General features: G+C 35.0%; 4 protein-coding genes across 5 annotated transcripts; 1 reads left to right on the top strand and 3 right to left on the bottom strand.

Annotated features, from left to right (window-relative positions):
- Window positions 1-1,354: 1,354 nt before the first annotated feature.
- Window positions 1,355-2,977, bottom strand: LOC106955846 (uncharacterized). The gene is made up of 4 exons (XM_015046270.1): window positions 2,676-2,977; window positions 2,216-2,560; window positions 1,785-2,126; window positions 1,355-1,446 (listed from the first exon to the last, which is right to left on the bottom strand). Exons 1-4 carry the CDS (start codon window positions 2,731-2,733, stop codon window positions 1,355-1,357), a joined length of 837 nt encoding a protein of 278 aa, XP_014901756.1. The 5' UTR covers window positions 2,734-2,977.
- Window positions 2,978-9,576: 6,599 nt separating this feature from the next.
- LOC106955861 (uncharacterized) lies at window positions 9,577-13,235 on the bottom strand. Of its 2 annotated transcripts, none has more exons than XR_001426662.1 (6): window positions 13,159-13,235; window positions 12,720-13,061; window positions 12,250-12,594; window positions 11,913-12,028; window positions 11,481-11,542; window positions 9,577-10,972 (listed from the first exon to the last, which is right to left on the bottom strand). XR_001426662.1 is itself a non-coding variant. In XM_015046288.1 (6 exons), exons 1-6 carry the CDS (start codon window positions 13,196-13,198, stop codon window positions 10,838-10,840), a joined length of 1,035 nt encoding a protein of 344 aa, XP_014901774.1. In that variant the 5' UTR covers window positions 13,199-13,235; the 3' UTR covers window positions 9,577-10,837. The 2 variants fall into 2 exon arrangements, 1 of the variants encoding a protein (XP_014901774.1); XM_015046288.1 differs by having other exon boundaries at window positions 11,913-12,023.
- A 6,575-nt stretch (window positions 13,236-19,810) lies between these two features.
- Window positions 19,811-22,000, top strand: LOC106955860 (uncharacterized). Its single transcript, XM_015046287.1, has 6 exons — window positions 19,811-19,903; window positions 20,018-20,338; window positions 20,588-20,947; window positions 21,049-21,180; window positions 21,273-21,331; window positions 21,436-22,000. The coding sequence occupies exons 1-6, from the start codon at window positions 19,861-19,863 to the stop codon at window positions 21,565-21,567; spliced, it is 1,047 nt and encodes a 348-aa protein (XP_014901773.1). The 5' UTR covers window positions 19,811-19,860; the 3' UTR covers window positions 21,568-22,000.
- A 1,479-nt stretch (window positions 22,001-23,479) lies between these two features.
- Window positions 23,480-26,210, bottom strand: LOC106955859 (uncharacterized). The gene is made up of 6 exons (XM_015046286.1): window positions 26,134-26,210; window positions 25,666-26,010; window positions 25,244-25,579; window positions 24,854-24,970; window positions 23,991-24,058; window positions 23,480-23,912 (listed from the first exon to the last, which is right to left on the bottom strand). Exons 1-6 carry the CDS (start codon window positions 26,204-26,206, stop codon window positions 23,772-23,774), a joined length of 1,080 nt encoding a protein of 359 aa, XP_014901772.1. The 5' UTR covers window positions 26,207-26,210; the 3' UTR covers window positions 23,480-23,771.
- Window positions 26,211-26,544: the final 334 nt, after the last annotated feature.

Here is a 26,544-nt window from a genome sequence, read left to right as displayed (position 1 = left end):
TGTCTTTTTCCAAAAACTAAGACTGGCCCCCGACCATAAAAAGGAACAGCTATGTGGCCCTCGCAGGAAAAAGTTTGGGAACCCCTGATCTAAAGATTCAGAGAATTTGGCACAATCGCTGTGCGTAAGGGTCGAGGCCGTAAAACTCTACTGGATGCTCGTGGTCTCCGGGCCCTTAAACGTCACTGCACCTCAAACAGGAATGCCACGATCAAGGAAATAACAGCATGGGCTCAGGAGTACTTCCAGAAAGCATCGTCAGTGAACACAATCCTAACCCTAACCCTAGATTGTGGTTAGATGTGCCCTTTTTTATTTATTTATTTATTTATTTATTTATTTATTTATTTATTTATTTTTTGAGCACCTGCCCCTTTAGTGGTCTCTGCACGGCCCTGGTAACAAATATTCTGTGTGGACAGGTTGCAGAGATATTTATCAATTCCATGTCAATTGTGAAGCAGAACCTGTTTTTGCATGACATTCATCCCACATTTTATAGTTTTGTTGCTTAATTATACATACTACTTAGCAGGTTTGAACCACTGTCCATGCTGTGAATTACAAAACTGACAAGCTGGAAATGCTACTGGTAGAAATGTAATTTGTTCTCATTTTTAAATAATTAGTCTCTGTTTTGCAACAATATTTTTGATAAATATTCAAAAGACTTGGTGTACATGTCAGTTCAACTGATTGTTCAGGTTAAAAACAAATAAATAAAAACACAAAGAGGAATAATGAAGTGGAAATTCAGCCACTTTGTTTTGTTTTGTGTTCACCAAGGCACAAAACAAAACATAATATCTTGCAACATTTAAGCAAACTGTTTATTGTCCTTTTTACAAAGCAACATTAGCATTGAACACAAACAAAGCTTACAAGAAACATATTTCAGGTATTTTATACATGAACAAATACTGATATTTTCTTCCTCATTATTCTAGTCCATAGTAGTTGATGGATGATCATTTTCCTTTTCTTTCTTCTTTCTGAGTAGAGAAACGCGGGTGCAAATACATATTTGCATCCTTAAAAGAATTGTTCAAAGAGATATCAGAACTGGAGACCAAATAAAAGAACAATTTTACTTTTCAATGTCAAAATATAGAAAATAAAAATTACAAGTTTTGTGTAAGCAAGTGTATACATATGTGTACATGCTTGTGTTACTACCAGATGATTTATTCAGTAAAATTAGTAAGAAGATGTGAAAGTAGAAATGTTGATGAATATCCAGTTTTATAATTTACAAAAAAAATGTTTGACTAATAATTAAATATGAACCATAGCAGAAATAAAAGGTTTTTCAATAAACTATAAGAATATAAAAAACAAAAGAACAATCTTACCTTTAATCTCTGGAGAATATAAGAATTGCGATCACTATCACACAAAGACCCAACAGCAGACTCAGGACAATGAGAAGAGGTTCCAAAGGCTTACCTTGCAGAAGAGAAATAAATAAATAAATAAATAAATAAATAAATAAATAAATAAATAAATAAATAAATAAATAAATAAATTAAATAAATAAATAAATAGTCTACTAATGACATGACACACAGGTCCATACTGTGTATCCCAGAATTTAAAAGGAAAAATTTTGAACAAAAGAGACACATTTTCAAAAGGAAAAATATAACAATTTAATTATTATGTTTGTTATCTTGCTTAGCTCATTGAAAGCTGCGACAGTTTTCAGTCTGACCCAAAGCGTTGAACAGAGTGAAACTGTAAAAAATTCAGTTAGTGATTTAAAGTCCATAGTTTATTACCCATACTCATCTCTACTTTAGTTCCTTCTCCAAACAGGATCTTCCCACATGTGAGCACAGCGCAGTAATATATTCCAGCATCTGAGGACGTCTGTATAGTTTTTGACAGCTGGTAGTCACAGCTCCTTTGCTGAGCATCACAGCTGCTTTTGTTAGTGTAAATAAAGCTTGAATGGGAGGCTCCGAATCCGACTCTGAACCAGTACACATTGTTTTTAGCTGGACATTGACCAGAGTTTACAGAAGTGTTGGACAGAAGAGAACAGCGGAGATTAACTGTGTCCCCGTCCTGGACTGATGTTGTCTCTGGGGTTTGTCTGACATGAGTCAGTGTTGGACTGTTATGATCTAGGATTCAGTAAAAAATAAATAGATTGTTAATAAAGACTATTACCTGAAAATCTTGTCTGATCTCTTTGAATAATAACAGAGCTTACCGTTTACGGCCAAGTACATCCCTGCAGCAAAATGCTGAAAATAAGCAGTCCCACCTTGACAGAAATACATTGCTTCATCCTCTTTACTGATATTCTTGATAGTCAGAGAGCACTGAGAATCCCCCGCTGTTAAATTAAAGCGATTGTTGTTAAATTGTTCACTGAGTTTTTGTTCAGTCAAGCTTCCTGAAGAAACTGTCTGGAGCATATGTCCAAGCGGCTGCTTGTACCAGTAGAAGAATTTGCGCTCCGTCTTTGAAAGTGGACAATGCAGAGTAATATTCCCACCAACTTCAACCACTTCCAAAGGAATCTGATGAGGAATGTCATTAGTTTGACTCAGAGCTAAAAAGGAGATAAATGTTAAATATCAGCCATGTATTAACTGCAAAGAGGCACTATACTGTACATATAAACTGTTTCATAGCTTAAACTATTTTGCATGAGGCTTTATACTTACATGCTGCAGTCCAAAGAATCAAAGCAGCCAGTTTTCTAATCATAGTGGCAAAATGCATTTGTATTGCAGAACTGACACCTTACTACCCAAATGAAGGTTTACTCACAATATGTTCAAAGTCTATAAAGTGAAAATCATCCTGATTGGCTGAAAAGTGGAGAGTGCACTCCCTCTAATACAATGCCTACATGTTGTTACTGCCTGCATGGGTTGGTCAAACATGCCTTAATGCTCAGTGTTATAATGCTCTTTATTCAAGTATAAATCTTTGGAGGGACTACTGATGAAAACTGGATTATTTGGCTATCTCTGGGGTATTATGTGATGCACATTGTCCCTTTTGAAATACACAATAATAACAATTTAATGTGATTGTAAAGTGTAGTGTAGTGGCTGGGCTGGTAATATTTTTAGGTTTAGTTTGTAACAATTTCTCAACACAGTGGCGTTCTGTCCAATAAAACCAAACTGATTCACTATATTGTAATACCTTGTATTATCTGGAGATTTTGAAATAATAATAATAATAACATAATAATAATAATAATAATAATAATAATAATAATAATAATAATAATAATAATAATAATAACATTGTGATTGTTAATGTTTCAGCCTTGGACACAACTGAAAGAATCAGATTTGTATCAATCCACCTTTGAGCAGAATTGATTTTCTTGAAAAAAGAGGTATTTTGTGACCTTTTCCACAAATTATATTAATGTTTCTGTTCAGAATGAACGCTGACAGCAGACCAGGTAAGGTTGTTAGTTTCATATAAAATTTAAATTGAGGTTTGAAACAAGAAGAAAATGTAGATCTTGAATTCCCAGGACATCTGGTTCACTGGAACTCACCTGAGCACCTGAGACGAAACGCCAAACCCTGAGCACCACAGAGTCAGGCAGGTTTATTCAGAGTACCTGCCTTCTTCTCAGGAAAGTCAACTCAACTTTTTGAAATGGGAATTTTTTTCCTCCTTATGCAAACAGTTACGGAGATCCTGATTTCATTTTCCAGCAGGACTTGGCACCGGCCCACAATGTCAAAAGTACCAAAATATAGAATAATGACCATGGTATCGTTGTGCTTCATCTGGCCACCATACTGGTACTGCTTTACAATAAGGCTCCCTTATAGATGGCTAATAGTTTATAGACATGTTATTAATTCCTCTATAAAAAACTTTATTAATGATTAATAGCAGATTGTTCATTAAGGGTAAGAAGAAAAAACTGCCTGGTTTCTTACCAAAAAGTGAGCCAAATCTGTTCACTTATATATTTCATTTGGAGTTGTTATATTAAACATTTCAAACTAAGTTGCTTTCTAAATCTAATTCTTTAGCATATAATATTTCACTCTGTCACTGAATCTTAAGTATCTACAACTATCAAAAAGGAGCCTTATTTTAAAGTATAAAACAATGCACTGTTTATTTTGACTACTAAACATTAATAAATGGCAAAGGGAGCTTTGTGCAAAGTTTATAACATGTTTTCATTTCCTAATGGCTAATAAACATTTATAATACCAAAAAGGAGACTTATTGTAAAGTGTACAGCATAACAATTTATTTATGAATAATCACCATTTTTAAATGCCAACATGGAGCCTTATTGTAAAGTGTGAAACAAGCTATACTTTCTTAATGATTGCCTAAACATTTAAAACGTTAGAAAGAGCCTTATCCATAAAACATGTAACCATGTATTTATGACCAGTATTTGTAACAATTGAACTGAGTCTGACTATAAGAAGAGTATAGCACAATCAATTTTTAAGTATTTCAAAACTTGTTACCTAAAACAACATTAAAAACATCAAAACTATTCCAAAATTCACCATACAAAATTAAAGAAAAATTATGAATTGAAAATCACTTTAACTGAAACTGCGCATCTGTGTCACTTAATCAAAGTAAATAGATCAATACAAAGCAAACCCTTAAACACACACACACACACACACACACACACACACACACACACACACACACACACAAAAAAAAATGCTGACAGAAAAATCTTTTAGTTGTGTAGAAACTAAACACATAAGTAAACAATCTTTGAAAACAGCGGGTTTCACATATCTCTTCTTCAGTTCAATATGTTTAAAACAGACCAATTTAAGAAAAAAAAAAAAACAGGCTTTCTGACTTGTCTCTTCTAATTGAAAGCAAAATATTGGTTGCTGTTGAACTTTGTATTGTGTTTTTCACTTCTTCATTGTCTCGGACTGGAGCCTCACAAAGCTAATAAAAGTCTAGGACTGTCTCTCCACTGACTCGGTTGGAGAGAAACTCCATGGTAAACACAGGAAACCACAAAAACAAGCTTCCCTACTGATGAAGTGGAAACAACAGTGTTTTTGTCGATCCTGTGCTTCTGAAGCTGTCGTCACGATCTTCGTCTTTGGAAATGTTTTGAGGAAAGACTTGTGTCATTGCACTCACTTGAATGCACTTGAATGTGTTTGGACTAAAATTGAAAATAAGACAAAGAAAATAATTAGAAAAGCAAAGGTTTATAGCACAGCATGTATCTTTTTCCTGCATATTGTTTATAGTTCATATATATTGCATTATGTTATAACAGTTTTTGCATGAAAGCAAATGCATAGTTTTTTGAAACCAGGAAGTAAATTGCTTGAAAAGTTGAGGTCCGTTTCCATGGGTCAAACTTACTGACATTTAAAACAGAAACAGAAATATATGTGGAGAGAAAGTGATAAATTTATATTTGCTGTTATATCACATTTAGCTACATAACTGGAGCAGGACATTCTATGTTTTAATTGATTAACAATCTCAAAATGAGCAATAAGAGAAATAATATGCACGAAAAATGCTGAAGTTTTAAAACAACTGATCTCTTGGACTCTTTTTGTTTGAACAACTGCTTTGTTTTTTTTTTATTTATAAATTAATAAAAGAAATCAAAACAGAAAAAAAACTGCATGTTACTTAAATTGCAAGTAGGAATTACCTTTCATTCAGTTTCTTGAGAAAATTAGACAAGCAATGACGATCACACAGAGACCCAACAACACAGCGAGTCCAATGACAAGAGGATCCCATTTTTCTTCTGACAAAAGAAAAACTATGTATAATTAGCCAGCAAACCTTTGCATCTGTAACTTTTTCAAGTGTCTTTAGGTGACATTTGAGTTGTCAAGCAATGAAAATGTAGAGGTATTTTCTTCATTTTAACTGAACACTGTTACTTAAGTTTACAAATTTTACCACCCACCTAATTCCACTTTAGTTCCTTCTCCAAACAGGATTCCTCCACATGTCACAACAGCACAGTGGTAAATCCCAGCATCTGAGGGGTTCTGTATGGTTTTGGACAGTCTGTAGCTGCAGCTCCTTCCTGGTTCTGAGTCACAGATGTTCCTAGCAGCAAACATCATTCCTGGATCGGATTGTGAACCAGCTTTAAACCAGAACACACTGTGCTCAGCCGCACATCGATCTGCTGCTTTGTTTTTCTCTAGTAACGTGAGTGAACACTCCAAAGTTATTTCTGTGCCAAGCGGCACAGATGTGGTTTCTGAAATTTGTTTCACGTAGACAGACTTTTGGTTTTTGTGACCTGAGTGATAAAAGAACAAATAATTAACACAGTTTATGCGTTTTTTTCAGCCAAATACAGTTTTCAGATCAAAATGAATATTTCTTACCAGTCACAGCCAAATGCGTGACGTTTATGAACGCCGGTTTGTTTGCTGTGATAGCCTCACACATATATGAGGCTTCATCCTCTTTGCGAACATTTCGTATAGTGAGATAATACACGTGTCCTGTTCTTATAATACTGTGTCTTGGACTGTGAAACTCTCCTTCCAGTGTTACTCTGTGAAGCCCTGTACTTGCAACTCTCTGAATTATATCTCCATAATTCACCTTGTACCAGTAAATAGACACATTTTTATGGCCAGTAAAGTTGCATGTCAAAGTCACAGTGTCACCAAGTGAAGCTCCTATTTGAGCAATCTGACGAGAAACCCTGATGGTTTGAAACACAACTAAAGAAACAAGAGAGAAACAAATTGCAATCATTACAAAGCAGACAGGACAATAAATCCAAAATAGAGGGATACAACTGTAATGTTATTATATTTTATTCTATGTATTGATTACTTCAGCACTTAAATGTGCATATGCATGGTACGAACGAAATGGGAAAGAAAAACAATTGAACTTACGAATCATGCACAGAAGAATGAAGGCAGCCTGTCCTCTAGGCATTTTGATAGAAAATGGAGCACCATTTATTTGAACAGCAACCTTCTGATCAAAATCAAGATATACAAGATGTTCTAGTTTTCTTCCTTGACTGGCGGAAATGCAGACGTGGCACAACCTGTTGCATGTTGTTTTTCTCTCTTTCTAAACTTCTTGTTTTTGACATTCTGAAGCAGCAGTTGATACAGACACACAGATATATTTTTAAAAAAATTACATCAGACCTTAAGATCCCAACTGGATTTTTTTTCAGTGGCGGAGGGATTCTTTCATCAGTAGGTCTGAAAATTAAAAAAAGAAAAAAATAGCCTACATGTGTCAAGGCAGCTTTGATGGATAATTCTTGCATATGGCATCAAAATAAAGAGGTTTCATTATCAGAATAAAAACCCGTGTTTGCATGACCTTTAATCTTTGGGATTATTTGTATGAGTGCACGAATGTGTGCCACCTACGATTACAAATATAAATTTGATTTAGATAATGAGGTTTATCTAAATCTCATTTAGTATAGTATTGTGATGAATAGAAGGAAGTTACAAGTCAATAAGCAGATGAAAACACAGGAATGAAAAAGGCTTACAGTATATGGATGAATAAAATCCAACACACTTAATTTTCACAGTATTTATTAAAACCTTTTCAGTCCTTTTTTGATCTTTGTCAGGTCAAACATTTTCAACAGCAACAAGGCAGCATTCTTCCTTTACAGCTTGGTACTCGTCACTGAACATGAATTGTCAAAATACTAGCAGAACAAGCAAATCAATAATATCAATGAGCATTTTTCCACAGATCATTAAAAAGATGCATTTTTTTCCAGAACATGTAGATAAAAGCTGAATGTTTGAAAATTTCTAGGGATCTGAAGTATTAAACATTTAATAATTTTTATTTACATTCTACAACACATACAACAAAACCACCTAAATGCAAAAAACATCAACTAGGTAATAGGTTTTCTCCCTAAAATACAACACTGTACAGACAAAAACAAAAATACAAAGAAATTAATAAAGCATCAGTATATTTCCACTCACATTAAATTCAGTCTCTCAAAAACACAAGGACAGCAATTACAATCAGACATAAAACACACACCACACACAGCCCGATGACAATGGGATCCCAGGTTTTTCCTGGAAACACAAAATGTTTGGTCAGTTAACAACTTTTTTACTTTATACAACAACAATTTTCAAATTACATTATCACTAACATTAAGTTCAACTTATATTAACGTTAATTCGAATTTCAGTAATTTTGACATTTGAGGTTAATTTTTCAAAAGATTGAGCAAATCTGTCAATTTGTATGTCAACATACCTCTTTTTTAAAGTTTTAATGTTGAAGATGTTTAACAATTACATACAACCTTGTAATGATTCATTTTATTTTTAATTTAAAACACCATTTTCATAGAACATTCTACTAATATTATACATACTTGTTTCAGCTGTGGTTCTGTTGCCAAACAGAGTTTCTTGAGACGTTAGCACGTTGTACTGTTTCACTGCCAGCTTTGTGCCATTAACGAATGCCATCCTGTAGGCTTCTCCTGCCTGACATAAGTATGTTCCTTCATCTTCCTTTTGGATGTTTCTTATGATGAGTGAATACACGTTGCCCTCTGTTTGGATGTCAAATCTTACGGTTTTAAACTGTGCTTCAAGGTCTACTTTTTTGAAATAACCTTGAGCAACTGTTTGGATCAAATATTCACAATTTGTCTTATACCAGTAAAACAATCCGCTGTCATACCCCTTGACATGACATAACAGAGTCACATTTTCACCGAGTGCAGCTTCAATTAGAGGAATATACAGAGAAACCTCAAGAGATGGAATCACTGCAAAAGGAGGAAGACAGAAACAGAGAAGTTACACATGAACTAAGACCAGAAGTCTTCAGAGAAAAATCAAATTGAATAACGTTCAAACGTTCATGCTTAGAAAAAAAAGAATGCTTTCACACAAAGATTTAGCATTAATAACATTAATACATAAAATATGAACACGTAACTGGACTTACACACTGCACTTAGAAGAAACAAAGCAACCAGTCCACGGAGCATTGTGATAGACAATGGGGCATATTTCAGTAGGACAGTCCTCCTTCCAAAATGGTGCAGGCAAGATGTTCTAGTTTTGAAACCAAAACAAGCACTGATAAACAAAATGCAGACTCTGCACCTGTAGTCTTTTTTTTTCTTTGCTTCTGACTGCACAGGGAACTTGGTATTTAATGTCTGCATCAAAGAATAACACTTGACAAATTGTGTGTAACGATGGGACTTGACAATTGTTAACTGTGTCCTCTACAACTCTGTATTCCTGTGTGTGTGCATGCATGCATGTGTGTGTTTATGATGTAAAGCACTTTGAACTGCCTTGTTGCTGAAATGTGCGATTTTAACAGAAGAGGTTTTGCAGTGTTAAAGCAATTGCTGCTGCCCTGTGTCCATCTACCATGGACATTATGTCAAACCTATGTAACATTTTAATGTATTTGTTAAAACTGCCACCATATCATAACAGTATGATGAGAGAAGATCTGGAAATATTAAGCTCCTCCAACCCATCAGAAGAGCAGTTTGTTTTTATGTTTGAAGCAAAAAAGAAAAACAAAATCACACTAGCTTTTTCTGTTTTTTGTTTATTAAACCAAAGTAAGACACTGGATAGCAAACCATTATCTGATTTCCAATGAATAAAGTACTAGGTTTTGATTTTATTTGTTTTTTTATGGGTTAAGTGGCCTGACTTGGAAATTCACACAAGGTAATACATGTACAGGATACTTTAACGTTAACACATTTCAATATGTTATGACAGAGAAACTAGAACAATACACAAGAAACATTCTAAGACATTTTAATAATCAAAAACAAATAGCATATTTATTGAGAAATGTTCTGACAAACACATGAACAGTGAGAAGAGATGATCTACATTACATTTATCTGCTTATTTGCTTTACCAGACCTGAGATTTATTTGTAGAAAAACATCTGGTATTCATTCAGTGAAGTTATTACCAGTTTGTCTGACATTTGGTAGATAAGAACAAATACACTTGAAATTTTATTTAAAAGCTTGATGTTTTAAGAAACTAGCAACAGTTAAGATGAATGTTTATTAGGGTCACATTTAAGATGGGATTCTCACTGAAGCACAGAGGAGTTTTTATTACTTTTATTATTATTTTTATTACATGATGGAATTAGACATACACAGTTTGAAGAAGTGAATTCATCAAAACCTGTGGAGTAACTGATTATGAAATTGTCATTTGTTCTTTACTCATCACTTATGTTGTAATAGAAGAGCATTGTGGTGGATTTTAAACAATCGACGAGAGAAGATGAAGTCTATCATGGCAATTTTTGCTGTAGTTTTTTCTACCCTTATGTTAAATCAAAAGTGTTAAAGTTACAATAGAATTGGAAATAATTGACATGTCTTTTCTTTAAATCAGTCCAAAAAACAACATTTAAAAGAGTTTCAATGACTTGGACCAAAACCAAACGCCAAATTTTCTAATTCAAGTATTTAATCAGTTTTACATCATAAAAACATCTTTGCAGCTAATATATATTTTTCTAATTGCTGAATCAGAACTTTTGAAATGTTTATTATTTTTTAAAGACCACGAGTTTTCCCTGACATTGACTGAAAAACGTCTGTTTCAAAGACATGCTGTACTTTATTAACACCAAGAGATGACTTGTTAATACCAAAACTTATCTGTTTTCAATGAGCTGAAGGTCTTAAATACAAGAATGTATCCAGAAAGTAGGAAGTCGACATGAACAGACATGAAAAATCTTGCACTCAGAAATAGAGTCAAACATCTTTTGCTTGATTGATCTTAGTCCTGTTTTTTGGAGTCTGGTGCAAATACTTAGGCTCTAATCAGAGCTGCTGCTGTTTTTTTGAATTTGCTTTGACTGAAGAATACACACATTCTGTGGTCACTTTCTTGCAGTTTCTCACATTTGCTGCAGGGAAATTCAGTGCCTCTGCGTAGGTCATATTCTCTTCTTTATTCTGTAAATAATTCATATATATTTTTTGTTAATGACAAAATTTATACAAGATCAGATTATTGTTGACTTATTGTTTTACTGTCGTATTTTGTATCAATAAAATTGAAATAAAGTTTTACATTAGATTGCTAAAATACACTTTAACTGCTAATATTATGTAGTGGTTTTTAGTGGCTCAATCCTCTGTAATGTTTTTTGTCTAATGTAAATACACAATTTTTACAAAAAAAAAAAAAAAAAACGAAATTATGTGGTTTTGTCAAATGTATGTTAAAAATGAATCGACCACCATTGGCATTTTACAGTTAGTACATGTTTGCAGGTCATCATAGTTCATTCATTTTCTACTTTAATTTGACAATTGAGACTTTCATTTAAACGAAAAAATACATAAAACATTTGTAGACAAACATGTTTTATGTCAGGTACATTAAAGGAAAAATTGCTCATTTTGAGCACAGCCTAAAAATCTAGATTAACTGTACTGTAAACATTAATTTTAAATTTACCAAGTTCTTTGTTTGATAAGTAGTCAAAGTTTCATCTTCAGCATGATGTGATCCTCTTATTCCTGTTGGTGAAAGGAAAAACTAATGCATTTGTTTTCTTTAAAAAGCAGGAGGAAAAAAATATAAAACCATAGTGATATGCCGAGTACATCTGTTGTAGACATTAGAAAACTCTAAGGATTCAAACACAAAACTTTTCCCAAAGAATATTTTCTTCTTTTACAGAAATCTATTTTTAAAGGCTGTGTTGTATACAGATTTCCCCTGATAATCTCAAAAATGAATTCAATTTGCTGTTATTGACAGTCTACCAAATAATGTAGCTTTAAAAACACCTGATTAGATTGTATTCTATGTGAAATAACATATAATGAACTAATATTTAACAACCAATTTTCAGTTAATAATGTTGATAAAAGATAGAATGCCAACCTTCAGCACTGTCGGACACTCTCCTTCCAGTTATGTAGAAGATAAGGCCGATAATCACAATCACGCAGCACCCCAACAATCCTCCAAGCACAAGAACACTTGAGTCTTGTTCTGTTCTTAAAGAAAAAATAATCCTTAGACATGCCTGGCATCTTAGAGGAAAAGATAAACACACTAATATTTTATTAATTATGTCAAAATTATCAAGATGACTTACATTTTTCAGGTTATATCACCAGTATCATCTGGTAATCTAACATGAATGTTTACTTTCTAAAGCAACAATACTCAAGACAAGAATGTATAAACAAATTGAGGACAGAATGCAAATACATACTGGTTTCCAGTTTGCTTCCACCACCTAGGAGTATTTCTCCACAGATGGCCACAGCGCAGTAGTAAGTTCCAAAATCAGAGGCGTCCTCTACTGTTTTTGAGAGGTGGTAGACACAGCTTCTCTTCGTTGCATTGTCTGTGCTATTCCTTGCTGTGTAAATGATACTTGGATAAGAGCTTCCAGATCCAGATTTGAACCAGTGAACAAAGTTTTCTCCTGGACACCGAGGTCTTGTTTCACTTTTCGCTGAAAAAAGGGAACACTGGAGACTGGCGGTGTCTCCTGGCTGGACCGCTGCAGCGTCTGGAGTTTGTTCCACATAGACAGATGTCTGTTGATTACAGTCTGTGCAAGATAAATAATAAAAAAAAAGAACATGTAAAGTTAAACTAATGCACAGAAGTGCTGAACTTGAAAATTCAAAGATGGGTTATTGTTTTCAGAGAAAATAACAACAGCAGTTACGTTACCCTTTACAACCAAGAGGAATCCATTATGAAAAGTTAGCAAAAATTCAGTTCCACTTTGGCAGAAGTATACAGCTTCATCTTCTTTTTTAACAGAATGTATGGTAAGAGACATCTCATTGTTTTCTCTACGGAATTGGAAACGAGTATTACTGAATGTCTTAGTTGCTGTCATTTTTCCATAAACTCCAGTAGCCATTGTTTGGATCATCTTTCCAGGAGACTGTTTATACCACTGACTGAATCTGTGATCATTAGACGATTGACAGGAAAAGGTAACATTATCACCAGGTTTCCTCTCAGTTGTGGAGATCAAACGAGGAACTTCTGCAGTCTCTATAATACCTGGTAAAGACAGTAAATATGATAAAAAAAAAGAACAGTAATCAAATTTGTATTTTTTCTGCAAGTGATTGTCCCAATAAAAATAAAGAGCACTTACAAACAGTACTAAGAAGAATCAAAGCAACCAGTCCATGCATCTTGAGGAGAAGTCTTGTTTACACCACTGAAGTCTTTCTACCCAATGGAACTTTTGGTCTAAGATGATCAGGCTTTGCAAAGTAGAAGTCAAGGTGATTGGTTGACAGGTAGATGAATTTCCGCCTACTGTTCTTTGCAAAACTATTCAAACACCATGAAGCTTTTTATAATTTCTTCTAGATTACAGCCACAAACCTCAATGTAGTTTTTGAGAGTTAAGTGATAAATTGCCAATAAGAGACTTATCATTGTACAGCAAAAGGAACATGATAAAGTTTTCAAAATATTTTACAAAACAGAATTGATAATGGTGTATGTTTATACTAAATCTCCCTGAGTTGATACTCTTTAGACCCACTTGTGTGGCAGTTATGGCTTTAAGTCTTTTAGGAGATGTACATCTATAGGCTGATTTTTGCACATCTATTTTAAGACATGAACCTATCTTAATCTAAATCCTTTATGGTACTTTTAGCTGTAACTTCATGTACTGGAAGGTGAACTTCCAACCTAGTTCTCAAAAGTCTTTTGCCACTTTTAGCAGCTCCAGGATTTCCCTGGACCTACCACACAGTCTCTGCTATGTAAAAGGTCATGATGCTGCCACTGTCATGTCTCGGAGAGTAGAGGATGTATTCTGGGTGCAGTGCAGTTTGTTTTCTGTCACTGTTAGTAATGTCAGAGTCATTACCACCTGCAAGCATAGCATTTTTTTACTGAACTCAAATATTGTATATGCAGGTGTTTGTCAAAGCTGAAGAAGAATGTATCACTTTAACAATTTATCTGTACTAGTGTTGCTGGATCATAGGAGTCTCTTTGAGATTCACTCAGCCATATTCTAGATATATCTTGCTAAGATACACCCACTGACTCCAAATCAAAATATCAGAATCTCAAAATCTGCATGATCCTTTAGTCTACGGCAGATCTTATTCAGATCAGGAAGCAGGATAACTCTATATAGGTGACTACAAACAAGAAATTCTGATTTACTTTATTTTTTCTTTGATACAAAACCACTGTAATGGCCCTGCGATGGACTGGCGACCTGTTCAGGTTGTACCCTGCCTCTCTCCTGTTGACCGATGGAGATGGGCACCAGCAGCCCTAATGGGATAAGTGTGTAAGAAAATGGATGAATAGCTGGATGGCTGGATCAATGTAATGCACAAGGATCTCACATGGGAATTTTTGAGGGTTTTGTTTAATTCTGGGCTCACTAAAGACAGATATGTCAACTACAAGGTCCATGTATCAAGCCTATGAGACAATGTCACATATATATTATTAATGGCCCACAAGTTGCCATTAATTATTTACAAGTTTGACTTGTAATCTCGCGACATACAGCATCTCATTATGCACTGCAACAGCGACTTCCAATTCAAGACAGGAACACTCTAGTTGTCTGAGAGAAGCAGAAAGGAAACTTTCCATGTTGCTAAGGACTAACAAACCAAGTCTGCACCACTGTGATCCCAAATGTGCATTTTGTTGTTGAACTGAGGATTCTTTGCAATAAGCTTGCGGGGCACTTTTCTATATTCAAACAAAAAAACAATTTCATTCTTCACTTGTTAAGAGCTCCTGCAACCATCCAGAAAGAGATTATAGAACTGCAGTGTAGCAGGACACCCAAGGCAGGGATGACTCTGTGGGACCCACAGCATTTTCCCTTTTTGAATTAATGCCCTGACTCCGCCTCCAACCTGCTTTGAATTCTCCACATTTGGTAGTACATACATAAGCAAACAATCGTGACGAAGATGAAGAAGAGGCATAGAAGCCAACTTATAGAAATGCTGTTTTAAATTCAGCCTGTTGGAGATCTTGAATATATTAAAATATGATGACGCTTCATTGCAAGGATTTGTAAGGATTCGTTTTAGGGAAGAAAGATAGAGACTCAAAGTAAAAAAAATGAAAAACTTTACTGCCATCTCTTCTTCTGCATAATAACTACCTACTTATTGGTTTGAAAATCAAAAAAGAACCTCATTTGTAGCTTCCTTTTTAAAAGTTAAATATTGTATCAAGAACACTGTGTACTTTTAAACTTGGATGTGATGTTTAATTCTTAAAAAAAGATCAACATCTGTATGTTGGCAGGTCTTTGTAGTTGCATTCTGCATGTCAAAGCCACATGCTGCATCTCCCGTGACAAACAGACTGTGGTGAGGCACGTCTCAGGCCTTTGACCGACCACAGAGGTTGTTTACTCAGATCAGACGTGCCTCGCAGCTTCGACAGGATGTGCAAGGTGACAAGAAGTGGGGGAGGCATAAAAATCTTCTGTTTCTTTTAAGTTTGACATTAAGTTAGACTAAAACAGTTGCATAAATAATAATGAGTTATTTTTCAAACTGTGTATATTATGTTACACTATGTCATTCCGTCTTGTTTTGAGAATTTTTATACTAAAACAGTGGCGCATTTCATGACAGGTGGTACAATGGCTGTTTCCAGATCGAGACGCAGAGACAGTTTATACCGGCCATTCAGAGTTTCATATTGACTGTCTGGCTTTCAGTGGGAGGATGTGTGAACTCAGTGATGGCGTGCCGTACATTTGGACTTTGTAGTTGATTATCAGAGACACACATTTTAATTCTAGAACTTTTTTACAACCTCAGGCTTTTAGAAGCTCCAAGTTTCCAGTTGTTGCTCTTATCAGCAAAGATTTTGGCAGATAATGAAGATCAAATGGTTGCTGGTAATGCAGACAGGAGAAATAACTCCAGAAAAGTACTTTAGTGTATAATATTTACACTAATGTCTGGTGTAAATAATATTCAGCTTTTTACAATAAACTTCACATGAAAGTGTTTCACCCTGAGAGTCTTAACCTAAAACACCCTTTAGTTCATAAATAGATTATCATGAGCTGTTTCTTGAGGTGTTTTAGTGGGCTAACCACTTCACTAATTGTGGTTCAAAATCTTTTCTTCCTAAATTAGGTCTCTCTGACTACTAGGTCACAAACCCCCATCAGCCAGATAAACTAACTCTAGGCTGCTGGATACGAACTTTTACGTCAAAAAAGGAGGGCGATTCTTTTTCTTTCTGTGGGTTGTAGTATTTTAAAATCCTTGTTATTTACAGTGTCTGCATGGTGACACAATGGTCCATAATGCAGAAAGATGCAGAGACTAACATTTAATTGTGCGTGAAAAACTTTATGAGGTTAAAAGACATTTTATCTATGTCAGGGTCATTGGGTGTAACAGTGAGTGAATCCACTACATTAGATTAAAAGCAACCCCACTGGTGGATTGTATAAGGATGACTCACTGTTAGCACAGAACATGACTCATATCTCTTCTTTTTTTCTTGAGTAATTACCTTCCAGATCACCAAATACTCTGAAAACATTCTCAACGAAAATAAGTCTTCTCCTCTTCATCCACACGTTCCATGAAATTTCAGTCAGTTCTCAACAAAAAGTTGTTGTTCAAAGTTTTCATCCTACTCACTATGTTGATTTACACACACCCAACTGTTGTTAATGTTCTGCCAGCTCTGCAGTGTTGGCAACATATTTTTTTTTAGTTCACATCTAGGGTAAGAGAGACATGGCACTTGTTGGGAAATCAGACGTCCTGATGCCTTCTTCCCTTCTTTTCTCTACTTCACTCGTCTTGAAGTTTTTCATGATTCAGAGACCAGTTCTCAAGAAAAAATAGCCTGAGGTCCACAAGAGTCTGCTAGAGGTTTCTATAGACATCTGCTCACAGCCCAAATTTTGTTGTCTGAGTTGACTAAACCAACTCAAATTGTTGGTTTATTTTCACGACATGAGTGACTCCACACATGACAATTAAAAATGACTGATATAATATTCATATAGTGTGTGGTGTGCAGACGAAGGGCAAAAATACAACACGCCACACACAAACAGGTGTCACTGCCAAAAAATAAATCTCAAAACCCCTTGAGATCAAATGTGAATTCAGAGTAAACAGACATGGCTGACAACACATCACACAAATATGTGATATTTGAGTGATATCACATATCACACAATAGTGTGATATTTGGGGAGTAGAAAGCAATAAGAATGAAAAGGCTTTGCTATTGTCATGGTGAGTGTTGGTGATGAGGACCCAAATGCAGCTGGCTGAGATGTTGTGTTGAAGTTGTAGATTTAATGAAAAAAAGGAAAAGCAAAAAACTTACAAAAATTACAGGGAACCAAAGAAGAACAAAAAAAAAAACAGCAGAGAAAACAGGGAGGTCACAGGGAATAATGTGTTTAACAGGAGGAACCAGCAAAGAGTGTGAGGAAGAGAGGGGTTTAAATACTGTGAGGGTGAACGCTGGAACAAAAACCTGGACTGGTGAGCTAATGGGTTGCAGATGTGAGGGGAGAGAGAGAGAAAAATGGCATACGGGATGACAGTAAGTACACAAGGGACTAGGAAATTAATCTAACACTAATAGCTATACCTAAGAAACATAATAGAGTAACAAGGAATAACTAGAGGCAAGAAATACACATAACTAGAAACACTGAGAAGGACTGAGCTAAAATAAAACAGAAACAAGACTGATCTAATCAAAGAACTAGACTAAAACAGACAGACTAATCAAACCTCAAAAACAACTCAAAACAAACCAGGACATAAAAGTAGCAGTATGATATGGAGGTGAGTTGTTGTTGGATTCTTTTGTCTTCTGTGTTTCGGATTCCTCTCTGTGTTTCTGTCACTTCACTTTCTGATTGGCTTCACATCTCATTCAACAGGCTGCGTGATCATTTGTCCTCTGGGAAACATGCAATATCTCACTGGGACAAGACAATCCAACATGTTGAACATCCCTGACTTAAGGTTGGAGCAATGCTGATGAAGAATATCTTTACAGTCGTCATGAAAATTAAAGCATTCTTAGGGTTATTAGGAGGAAAGATCAGGTAAAAAAAAATAGCATTTTAGTTAAGGAGTGAATCAGGCCGAATATCCATGTAGCTTGTTTAAAGAGATACTGAGGTGTGTTCAGTCCTTAAGTGATGAAAATCTGTTGCAAATTTTGCCTTAATTGTAGGACCCTCCCATTGTTTTTTTTTATTTTATTTAAGCAGTAAGGTCATTAAAAAATAACAGGATAGTTCAGACACTATGTTTGATTAGAGGAAAAATTGAAAATATATGAGGCATGAATGACATACATCAGTGGAAAAAATAATCAGTTCTATGTGCCATGTAAAATTCATTGTCACATCGCTGTGCAGTGATTTTAGAGCATCTTTGCATCTTTGTTTCATGAAAACTTCCAGCTTTCTGCATTTTGGATGCTGGGTGGTCCCCCCCAAGCTTCTCCTCTGCTCTTCTATGGAACAGGGATGTGGCTGTTCCTGTGGTGGTCGTCCCGGGGCTCCTAGGGGCCTCTGGATGCCTGAGTATTGGATCTTCTCCATGTCTGCCTCAGGTTCCAATGGTTGGGTCTGCGGGTCCTCACATGTGCTACTGAACATTTATATAGAAAAACTTGATCTGGACATGTGCATTCACGAACTCACTCAGCTATGGATTCAAGTATTCTTGGATACATTGTCCTGTGCTGTGGTTACACCTTGTGCTTTTCAGTATTAATGTTAGATATGCATATTCTATATGTCCTTTTAGTTTCTTGATTCTCTTTTCTTTCTCTCTCCACAGGTGACATCCAGTGTGTTTTCTTGTATCTTCTCTGTCCTCTTTCCTCTCCTCTATTCTCATCTCCCTCTCTCCCTTTTACTTTGTACCCAGCTCTTTTCCTTTCTCTTCTTTTCCATCCTCTAGTCCACTGCATTTGAAATAAACCCAAGGCAAATTCTAGTTATGTCTTTGCATACACGCATACAGTAAATATATATTTAAACTCTGTTTATTAGTAAATACTAAATAATGTTACACTCATGAAATCAATTCTTTAAGGCTACTCCTTGGCACTCACGTTTGTTCTATATTTAGTTCATGTGAAAAGCTTTGTAAACTTTTACATAGTGATTTTTAAGAATACGTGCTTTTTAATATTGGTTTGTTAATTTAATTTGGACTTCAGCTGTGCTTTTTTAAAGGTGTGCTTATTGTAGCAAACTCATGCCATGTGAAATTCATAAAAGCAATATCACCTTCACAAAACCAAAAAGTCTGGGGTTTTCAGAAGCCACTAGATCCCTAAAAAGAGAACACAAAATATTTTTTTTCTAGTAAAATTTTAACTTTTCCATAAATAAAACAGCACCAGGTTTTTAGATATTTAATAAACCTGCTGATGTTTTATTGGGAATTCTGAAGCCATGTCCAGCATTATTCTATTTTTGATTTGAGTTCTTTGTTTTTGGTTTGCTTTTTGGATCCTTAATTTAATATCATTATTACAGATTTATGTGTAATATAATAATTGCTTCTGCAGGCTTCAAACCCCTTCTTTTAACTTTACACATGTACTAAAACTCACCAACACCAGATGACAAAGCTCTTTGCTGGTGTTCTCTCACATTTAAGCTGGAAAGTTTTGGTTACCCTCTTTCCACTGGGGTAGCTACACAACATTTGAATAGGCCAATCAGATGTCTAAGAAATTGTTCCCTCCCATTTTATATTACCAAATTAAGAATTCGTCCTATATAGTAAACAGAATTAACTGTGGCATTGAGTTGATAAACGCCCTCAATATGTACGCTGCCTTTTTCATCCTGCTGATGCTCCAAGTTGAATGTAAGTATGTGGAGAGAGATCAGAAAATGTAGTATTTTCTTCATTTAATAAAAAATATAACACATTGGTGTTATTAATTACTATTTTGTGTAAAAATGTTTTCTTTGTGTGCAGATGCTGAGAACTTTGTGATAACAACTGTTGCTGTTGGAGAAAATGCGACTTTCTCTTGCAAACGACATTCATCTGGGCCTGTTGGATATCTCTTTTGGATAAGACTCATCCCTGGGAAAATGCCTGATATATTAGGCTCAACATTTACTTTTAATTATCCCGAATCAAACACATATTCTCGCATTTCAACCAAACAAGAACCTGGGAGTTTTGTTCTACACTTAGCAAGAACAAGGCTAAGTGACACAGCATTTTATTTTTGCTTAAGGACACAAGAACACAACCTTACTTTCTTAAATGGAACATTACTCAGAATAAAAGGTAAAGGGATTCATAAAACTTTTTAGAAAAATCACAAATGTTTTAAATCCATTAGTGTTTTATCAATGTGAATAGGTTAACATTCACACTGTTTTTGTGTGTGTTTTTTTATGAAGAAACATACATTAACCATTTCTATTGGAAATATTTCTAGGTTTGTTTAATATTTAAATGCATATTTTTTTTAATGCCGAAGTCCAATATAAATCATTTGTATAAATGTTGTAATTTATCTCTTTTCTTCTCTAGAATCAGAACCTGATGTTACTGTAGTCACTCAAGACTCTCTATCTGATGCAGTTCATGAAGGGGAATCTGTGAGTCTGCATTGTTCAGTTCTCTCTCAGTCAGAGAAGAAAACATGTCCAGAGGAACGCAAAGTCTTCTGGTTCCGAGTCTCTTCACCACAGTCACGTCCCAGTTTAATATATGCTCAAAATCAGGGTGATGGTAAATGTGGAGACGATCCTGAGTCTCAGTCTGGACAGAGTTGCGTCTTTAACTTTGTGAAAGACAACATCAGCTCCTCCGACACTGGAACCTATTACTGTGCTCTGGCTGCATGTGGAATGGTAGTTTTTGGAAATGGCACAAAACTGGAGTTTCAAGGTAATTCAAACGTGTTTCTGCATTACAGTCACAATATTATGTCATATTTTGATTCTTCTACGATGACTTATATGTAGATATATATATTTTTTATGTTTCAGATGACAGCATAAATAATTCACAGAGGAACATCACTCTCCTCCTTCTGCTATGTGGAATCTTGGTTTTGTTGCTGATTGCTACGGCCCTACTTGTCTATTTGATTAGGAAAAAATGTTGTCACTTTTCCAAAGGTAAGAGTAGTAACTAGATTATTTTTCTTGAAAAGTGGAATTTTTTTAAACATAAAATTAAACTCTATTTAAACTGTCATAATAATTAACAGGTCCTGAGTTTCCAGGCAGAAATGCTGCAGTAGTTTGTGGGCAATTACAAAATCAGCAGGTGAGAAATTTTATGTTGTTAAAAATATATCAGCTAAATAATGTGCATCTTATATCTACAAATATCTGAGCATTAAGATCTGCCCATTCATTTTATTTCCCCAGAGAAGTGAAGACTCTGTAGTTTATTCTACAGCAGCTTTTACCCAGAGAAACGATGACCGAGTGGGCAGGGTTAAGGCAAGAAGAAAAGAAGGTACCATCTACAGTGATGTCAGGATCTTTGATAAAGAATAAAACCCTAAACCATGGATTCAAGGATCCTTTTAGACTACTGTTTTATTTGTTTTTTTTTTGTTTGTTTTTTTTTTTGCTTGGCATGCCAAAAAAAAAAAACTTTGCAGTCTTTTGCATTTAACACAGTATATTAGCTTAATAAATACTTTCACCAGGTTAAAGATCTTTTAATGTGTATTCAATTTTATTGTGTTTCATTTAAAAGCCGTGTATCCTTTTTGGTTTGTGTTAAAAGTTAAAGTGACTGATGTTCATCTGCCCAAAATATGTTTTAAAAAAATAGTGCAGCTTCATGTTTTTCTGCACTTTTTTGTTTCTTTAGTAATGCAACATAATACACTGTATGATGAATTGCGTATGTATGGAATGTTTTCAAGAGAGTAAAAGTTGTTGTAAGTGTGACCAAAAACAAAAAAATATCACTACAACAACCCACTTTTCATAAAATGTATAAATATTATTTTTTTTTACTGTAATAAAATGTAATAATACAGCTTGATCTTTTTTCCATCGTCATCAATGAGTTAAAATAGTAGCACTATTTTTTTTGGAAAAAATAATGTACTAATTTTTGGTAAGTGTAAATAGGGCAAAAGCATATCTTTATATAAATATATTGCATTTGCTTTTAGTGTTTCTCTGCAGCCAAAAAATTTAGAGAAAATAAGAAAGATAACTATATTGGTACCTCTTTAACCTTCTCTTTAGGCCTGTGCCATTCTAACACTAGTCTAGACATGTTTTGATCCACACAATCCCATTCCAGCTTTATCATTTGGGTCCTTATCCTGATGAAAGATGAACTTCTCCCCTGGTCATGTCATTTTTCATAAAGATACACGTTGCATTTCTTTTTAGAAACTACCTCCCCCAAACTGTTTCCTGTTGTAGTGATGGCCTGAATCTTGTTTCTATCTCTGAAAATGGTGCAGGTTAAACCGTTTATAAATTCATGGTAGAGGTCAGTTCATAAATTTGGTTATTTGGTTTGCTAATTCATGATGGGGTTTTAAGGAAACTTCCTCAGTTTGTGTCATGTAGTCATATTTTTTAATGAGGCAGTTTGACATTAGTCCTGTAACTGGAAATGAGGTAAATGTCATTTCAGATTTTTGTACTGCTGCCTTTAAAATTCTTTCTGGTCATCTGGCATATAATAATACAATAACCTGCCTTTAATTACTGTTCTGCGTGTAAAACATAAAGAAGGATCTTTCTCTTAGTTAATTTCCAGAGGCTTTGGTTTGTATTTCTCCTCTTTCTGCCCAGGTTTCTGATGCAACTTGTTTCTGCCATTGCCTTTATAGCCTGGTACAGTTAAGTTTCTATCTAGAGTTGTGTGTCTCGATACAAATGCCTTATAACATCCACCAGTGATGTGCAGTCCAGGGACACAAGTGAGGCAGCACCTCAACTGTGATTCTAACAAGTAAAATGGGTACATGAGAAATAAAATCAGATGAGGTCCTAGAACATTTGGTTTCCTGGGCAAACAGCCCCTGCGGCCTGGCTTTCTCATGTTAAGAAAGCATGAAGGAAGTTTCATGTGTCTGACTTCTGGTATTTATTAATGTTTGCCATTTGCAATTTGTTTTGCAACAAAACATAACTTGGAAATCTTCAAATCATATGTTTGAATAATTTGTGAATATTTTGTGAATACAGCACCCAATGTTTGGCCTCAATTTTTTTTTTTTCATCAAAATCAATAGTCCTGCACTCCCATGACACTATAGTACACAATGGTAGTTAAAAGGACTGCTAACATTAAGCATACCAGTGGTGCTCTTTGGGAACAACACTCAGTCGGGATCAATATTTAGAGGAAAACTCGAAACTGAATTTTTGATGTAAGTTTATTCCATCTGCATGAAGGAAGTTTGTTTGAAATAAAAAAAAAATATGTCACACATCTGTTGCAATGATTTATTCAGCTTTTATTTTGTTACATATTTGTCAACATAATTTACAATTATGTGCAATTTAGTTGATTTACGCAAAGAGAAATTACTTAGTGTGATCCATGGAATAAAGAACAGCTGTTTTTTTTTTTTTTTTTTTTTTCTTTTTCATGTGTTAACATACTGATACTACAAAATGAACAAGTAAGAGAAAGGGGAAAAAAACATGATTTTGCATTACAAATTAAGTTATGGAAAAATGCTCTGAAAGAAGAGCATCAAATGTTAAGAGTGATGTAATGACTAAAGTGAAGAGAGCTGATTTTGGTGACCATCTGATTTGACAGTGGAGTAAACACATTCTTGTGGATGTTTTTTCTTCTCATTAGACCTTCTAACCCAGGTTTGCACTGATGCATAGTTCACTTCTATTGCTTCTCCATCCTGCAAAAGAAGGAATAATTTAGTCTATTTTCATGTTTACAGAACGTGTTGTGAAGAAATTGTCAGGGATATATTTACCAAGTTCCTTATGTGAACATCTTTTGATTTGGCATCCTCCACCACCAGACTGGAAGCACCATTTTGACCTTTGAAGAACAAACAGTATTTTCATAGATTTTCTCTTTTTCATGTCGTTTGCTTTTGGTGTTGTGAAAGATTTTAATGTTTCTTCTAATTTGTCTTGTAGTTAATTAAACTAAGCTTAAGAGAGACAGAATGCTTTGCAAATATAATTGTCTTTTATAAGAATTTTATGACATTCAAAAACTAGAGCATACTTTCACGGGACTTGGTTGCAATGCACAATAACACAAAGAACAACTGAGCCAGTCACATGACCGAGATTCAGTGGATTTAGGCCTCAAGTTTTGGAGAAGACTACTTTAACAAGTTCAAAGATGAGGGATTTTAGAGATTTTGAGAATGACATATTAGGTGACTTCAGACAGACTGGTCTCAGTACTTTTGAAACTAAAGTGCTTCAGATAAAATAGCTTGAAAAAAGATAACTCAATACAATCACGGTTTGTGAATTAACATATTTGAAAACACAAAACACTTAATCTCACAGCAAATATCCTGCTTCAGACATAAGTAACCTCTGTGAGGATCCAGGGAACTGGGACTATAGTTCAAACAGGGTCATTAAAATTGGACAGTAATGCAGAAATAATGTTGCTTTGCCTAATGTAAAGCAGCAGGCAAATCTGGAATGCACAAGAAATTATGGATCTGTCTGTTCTGATTGTACAGACTGGTGGAAGCGATTTCATGCATGGTAATACACGTAAGCTTGGGGTCAGCATTTTCAATATTAAAGATTTTAAAAGCAGTTTGTGGTTAATATAAAAGTGACTCTGTAATGAATAAGTGAAACTCACCTTTGGTTTGTCCACAATTTCGCTTCAATTTAATGTAGAAAATTAGGAGGACTATAACAATAACACAGCAGGCCAACAGTCCTCCAAGTGTAATGACAAGACTGTCAACATTTTGCTCTAATTTAGAAAAAAAAAGGAAAGGCACATTTCAGATATTTTTCTTAACACAAGTGTACTGGTAGTCAATTTTTGCAATTGGACATTATGACCAAGGCTACACTAAGCCAGCACGATAAACTATAACGTCCAGAAATAGGTTAAAGAGTTGTCAAGCACATGAAAAAAATAAAAGCGACTTATTAAATTAAATTATTTATGTGCTAAAGCTCTGACAAAACATTTATATTTCTCAGATGTATTTAAAGTAGCCAGAAAACACAAAACACATACTCATCTCCACTTTGGTTCCTTCACCGATCACGATTGATCCACATGCTACCACAGCGCTGTAGTAAACTCCAGCATCAGATGAGTCTCGTACAGATAAACTGTAAGAACAGCTTCTGTCCAGGTCTTTGTCGCTGATGTTCCTCTGGGTATAAATGATGCCTGGATGGAATCGTTCTGATTTAGTTCTGAACCAGTACATACTGGGTTTAGTTGGACACTGGGACTTTTCTTTATTCTTGGAGAGAAGTGAACACTGGAGATTTACTGTCTCTCCTTGGTGAACCAACCTTGAATTTGGATGTTGTTTCAAGTAGAGAGATTTCTGCTGTTTATCATCTGCATGGTAAATATCACAGGAAACACAGTTAATGAAAAATACATTACATGTCAGTGAATTTTACAGGCAGAAAACATCATCTTACCATTCACAGCGAGGAAAGTGCCACTGATGAACTTCTGTGAATATGTTGTTCCAATGTGACATAAATATGTTGCTTCATCCTCTTTGCTGATATTGAAGATAGTGAGATCATAACGAGACCCTTTGATTGTTATTGCAAAGTGAGAGCCTTTAAATTTTTCACTTATCGTTGGTTGACCAAGAATCACAGAACCCACTATTTCAACCATATATCCAAGAGACTGTTTATACCAGTTAACAAATTTAAGATCCATCTCAGATGCATTGCAGTCGAATGTGATATTGTCACCAATATCTACCAGAGTTAAGGAGATCAGGTGGGAAGCCTCAACAGTATGAATTAGAGCTGTGGAAAATAACAGTGAAGGCTTTAGTAATATATAGTTTTAAACATTCAAGTCTGATATACTCCAAGCACCAACTGGTTTGTCTGGAGATGCAGTTCTTTCTAGAAAACAAGTGTTCTTACATGCCACGCTGAGAATAATCATTGCAGCCAGTCTTGCGATCATTGTGGTGCAGCTATTTCTCTTCTCGCACATTTGATGTCCTCTTACCAAATGGAAGGCTTAGTTTAGGTGGTGTCGAAGTGTTTCCAAAACAGACAACAGTGATTGGCTGAAATGTTCGAAGATGTACAGCCCACTGCATTTGCTAAACCTGCGAGGCCTTTTCAGTGAATAAGGGATTGGCATATCCTCATTTAACTTCTTACTTATGATAAAAACAATGTCAAATCTTTAATAAATCTTTTAAGTTTTATTAAATCTTTCGGTTTTAGTTTGGTCGGTCTGAAAATATTTACGGTGGGATGAATTTCTTATTACGATCAGTCATTTCTACTGGGTCAAATCTGCGCTACATAAACAAGTGTTTTTTG

The sequence above is a fragment of the Poecilia latipinna genome, unplaced genomic scaffold, assembly GCF_001443285.1.
Source record: "Poecilia latipinna isolate Pla-1442-1.1 unplaced genomic scaffold, P_latipinna-1.0 Scaffold771, whole genome shotgun sequence".
Classification (NCBI taxonomy): domain Eukaryota; kingdom Metazoa; phylum Chordata; class Actinopteri; order Cyprinodontiformes; family Poeciliidae; genus Poecilia; species Poecilia latipinna.
Note: the sequence above shows the minus strand (reverse complement) of the source record. Positions and strands in the feature narration are given on the sequence as shown.

Bases quoted from the DNA above. Each gene is read 5' to 3' on its own strand.
- LOC106955846 (XM_015046270.1), bottom strand. From the start codon at position 2,733: ATGCATTTTGCCACTATGATTAGAAAACTGGCTGCTTTGATTCTTTGG. The intron at 2,561-2,675 runs GTAAGTATAAAG...TCTCCTTTTTAG, and splicing joins GATTCTTTGGACTGCAGCAT to CTCTGAGTCAAACTAATGAC. The intron at 1,447-1,784 runs GTATGGGTAATA...CTCTTCTGCAAG, and splicing joins AGGAACTAAAGTAGAGATGA to GTAAGCCTTTGGAACCTCTT.
- LOC106955861 (XM_015046288.1), bottom strand. From the start codon at position 13,198: ATGCATGGACTGGTTGCTTTGATTCTTCTTAGTACTGTTT. The intron at 12,024-12,249 runs GTATGTATTTGC...CTTTAAGAACAG, and splicing joins TGGAAGCAAACTGGAAACCA to AACAAGACTCAAGTGTTCTT. The intron at 11,543-11,912 runs GTTGGCATTCTA...TTTCACCAACAG, and splicing joins AGTGTCCGACAGTGCTGAAG to GAATAAGAGGATCACATCAT.
- LOC106955860 (XM_015046287.1), top strand. From the start codon at position 19,861: ATGTACGCTGCCTTTTTCATCCTGCTGATGCTCCAAGTTGAAT. The intron at 19,904-20,017 runs GTAAGTATGTGG...CTTTGTGTGCAG, and splicing joins GCTGATGCTCCAAGTTGAAT to ATGCTGAGAACTTTGTGATA. The intron at 20,948-21,048 runs GTAATTCAAACG...TTTATGTTTCAG, and splicing joins CACAAAACTGGAGTTTCAAG to ATGACAGCATAAATAATTCA.
- LOC106955859 (XM_015046286.1), bottom strand. From the start codon at position 26,206: ATGTGCGAGAAGAGAAATAGCTGCACCACAATGATCGCAAGACTGGCT. The intron at 24,971-25,243 runs GTATGTGTTTTG...TTTCTAAATTAG, and splicing joins AGGAACCAAAGTGGAGATGA to AGCAAAATGTTGACAGTCTT. The intron at 23,913-23,990 runs GTAAATATATCC...CTTCTTTTGCAG, and splicing joins ATGTTCACATAAGGAACTTG to GATGGAGAAGCAATAGAAGT.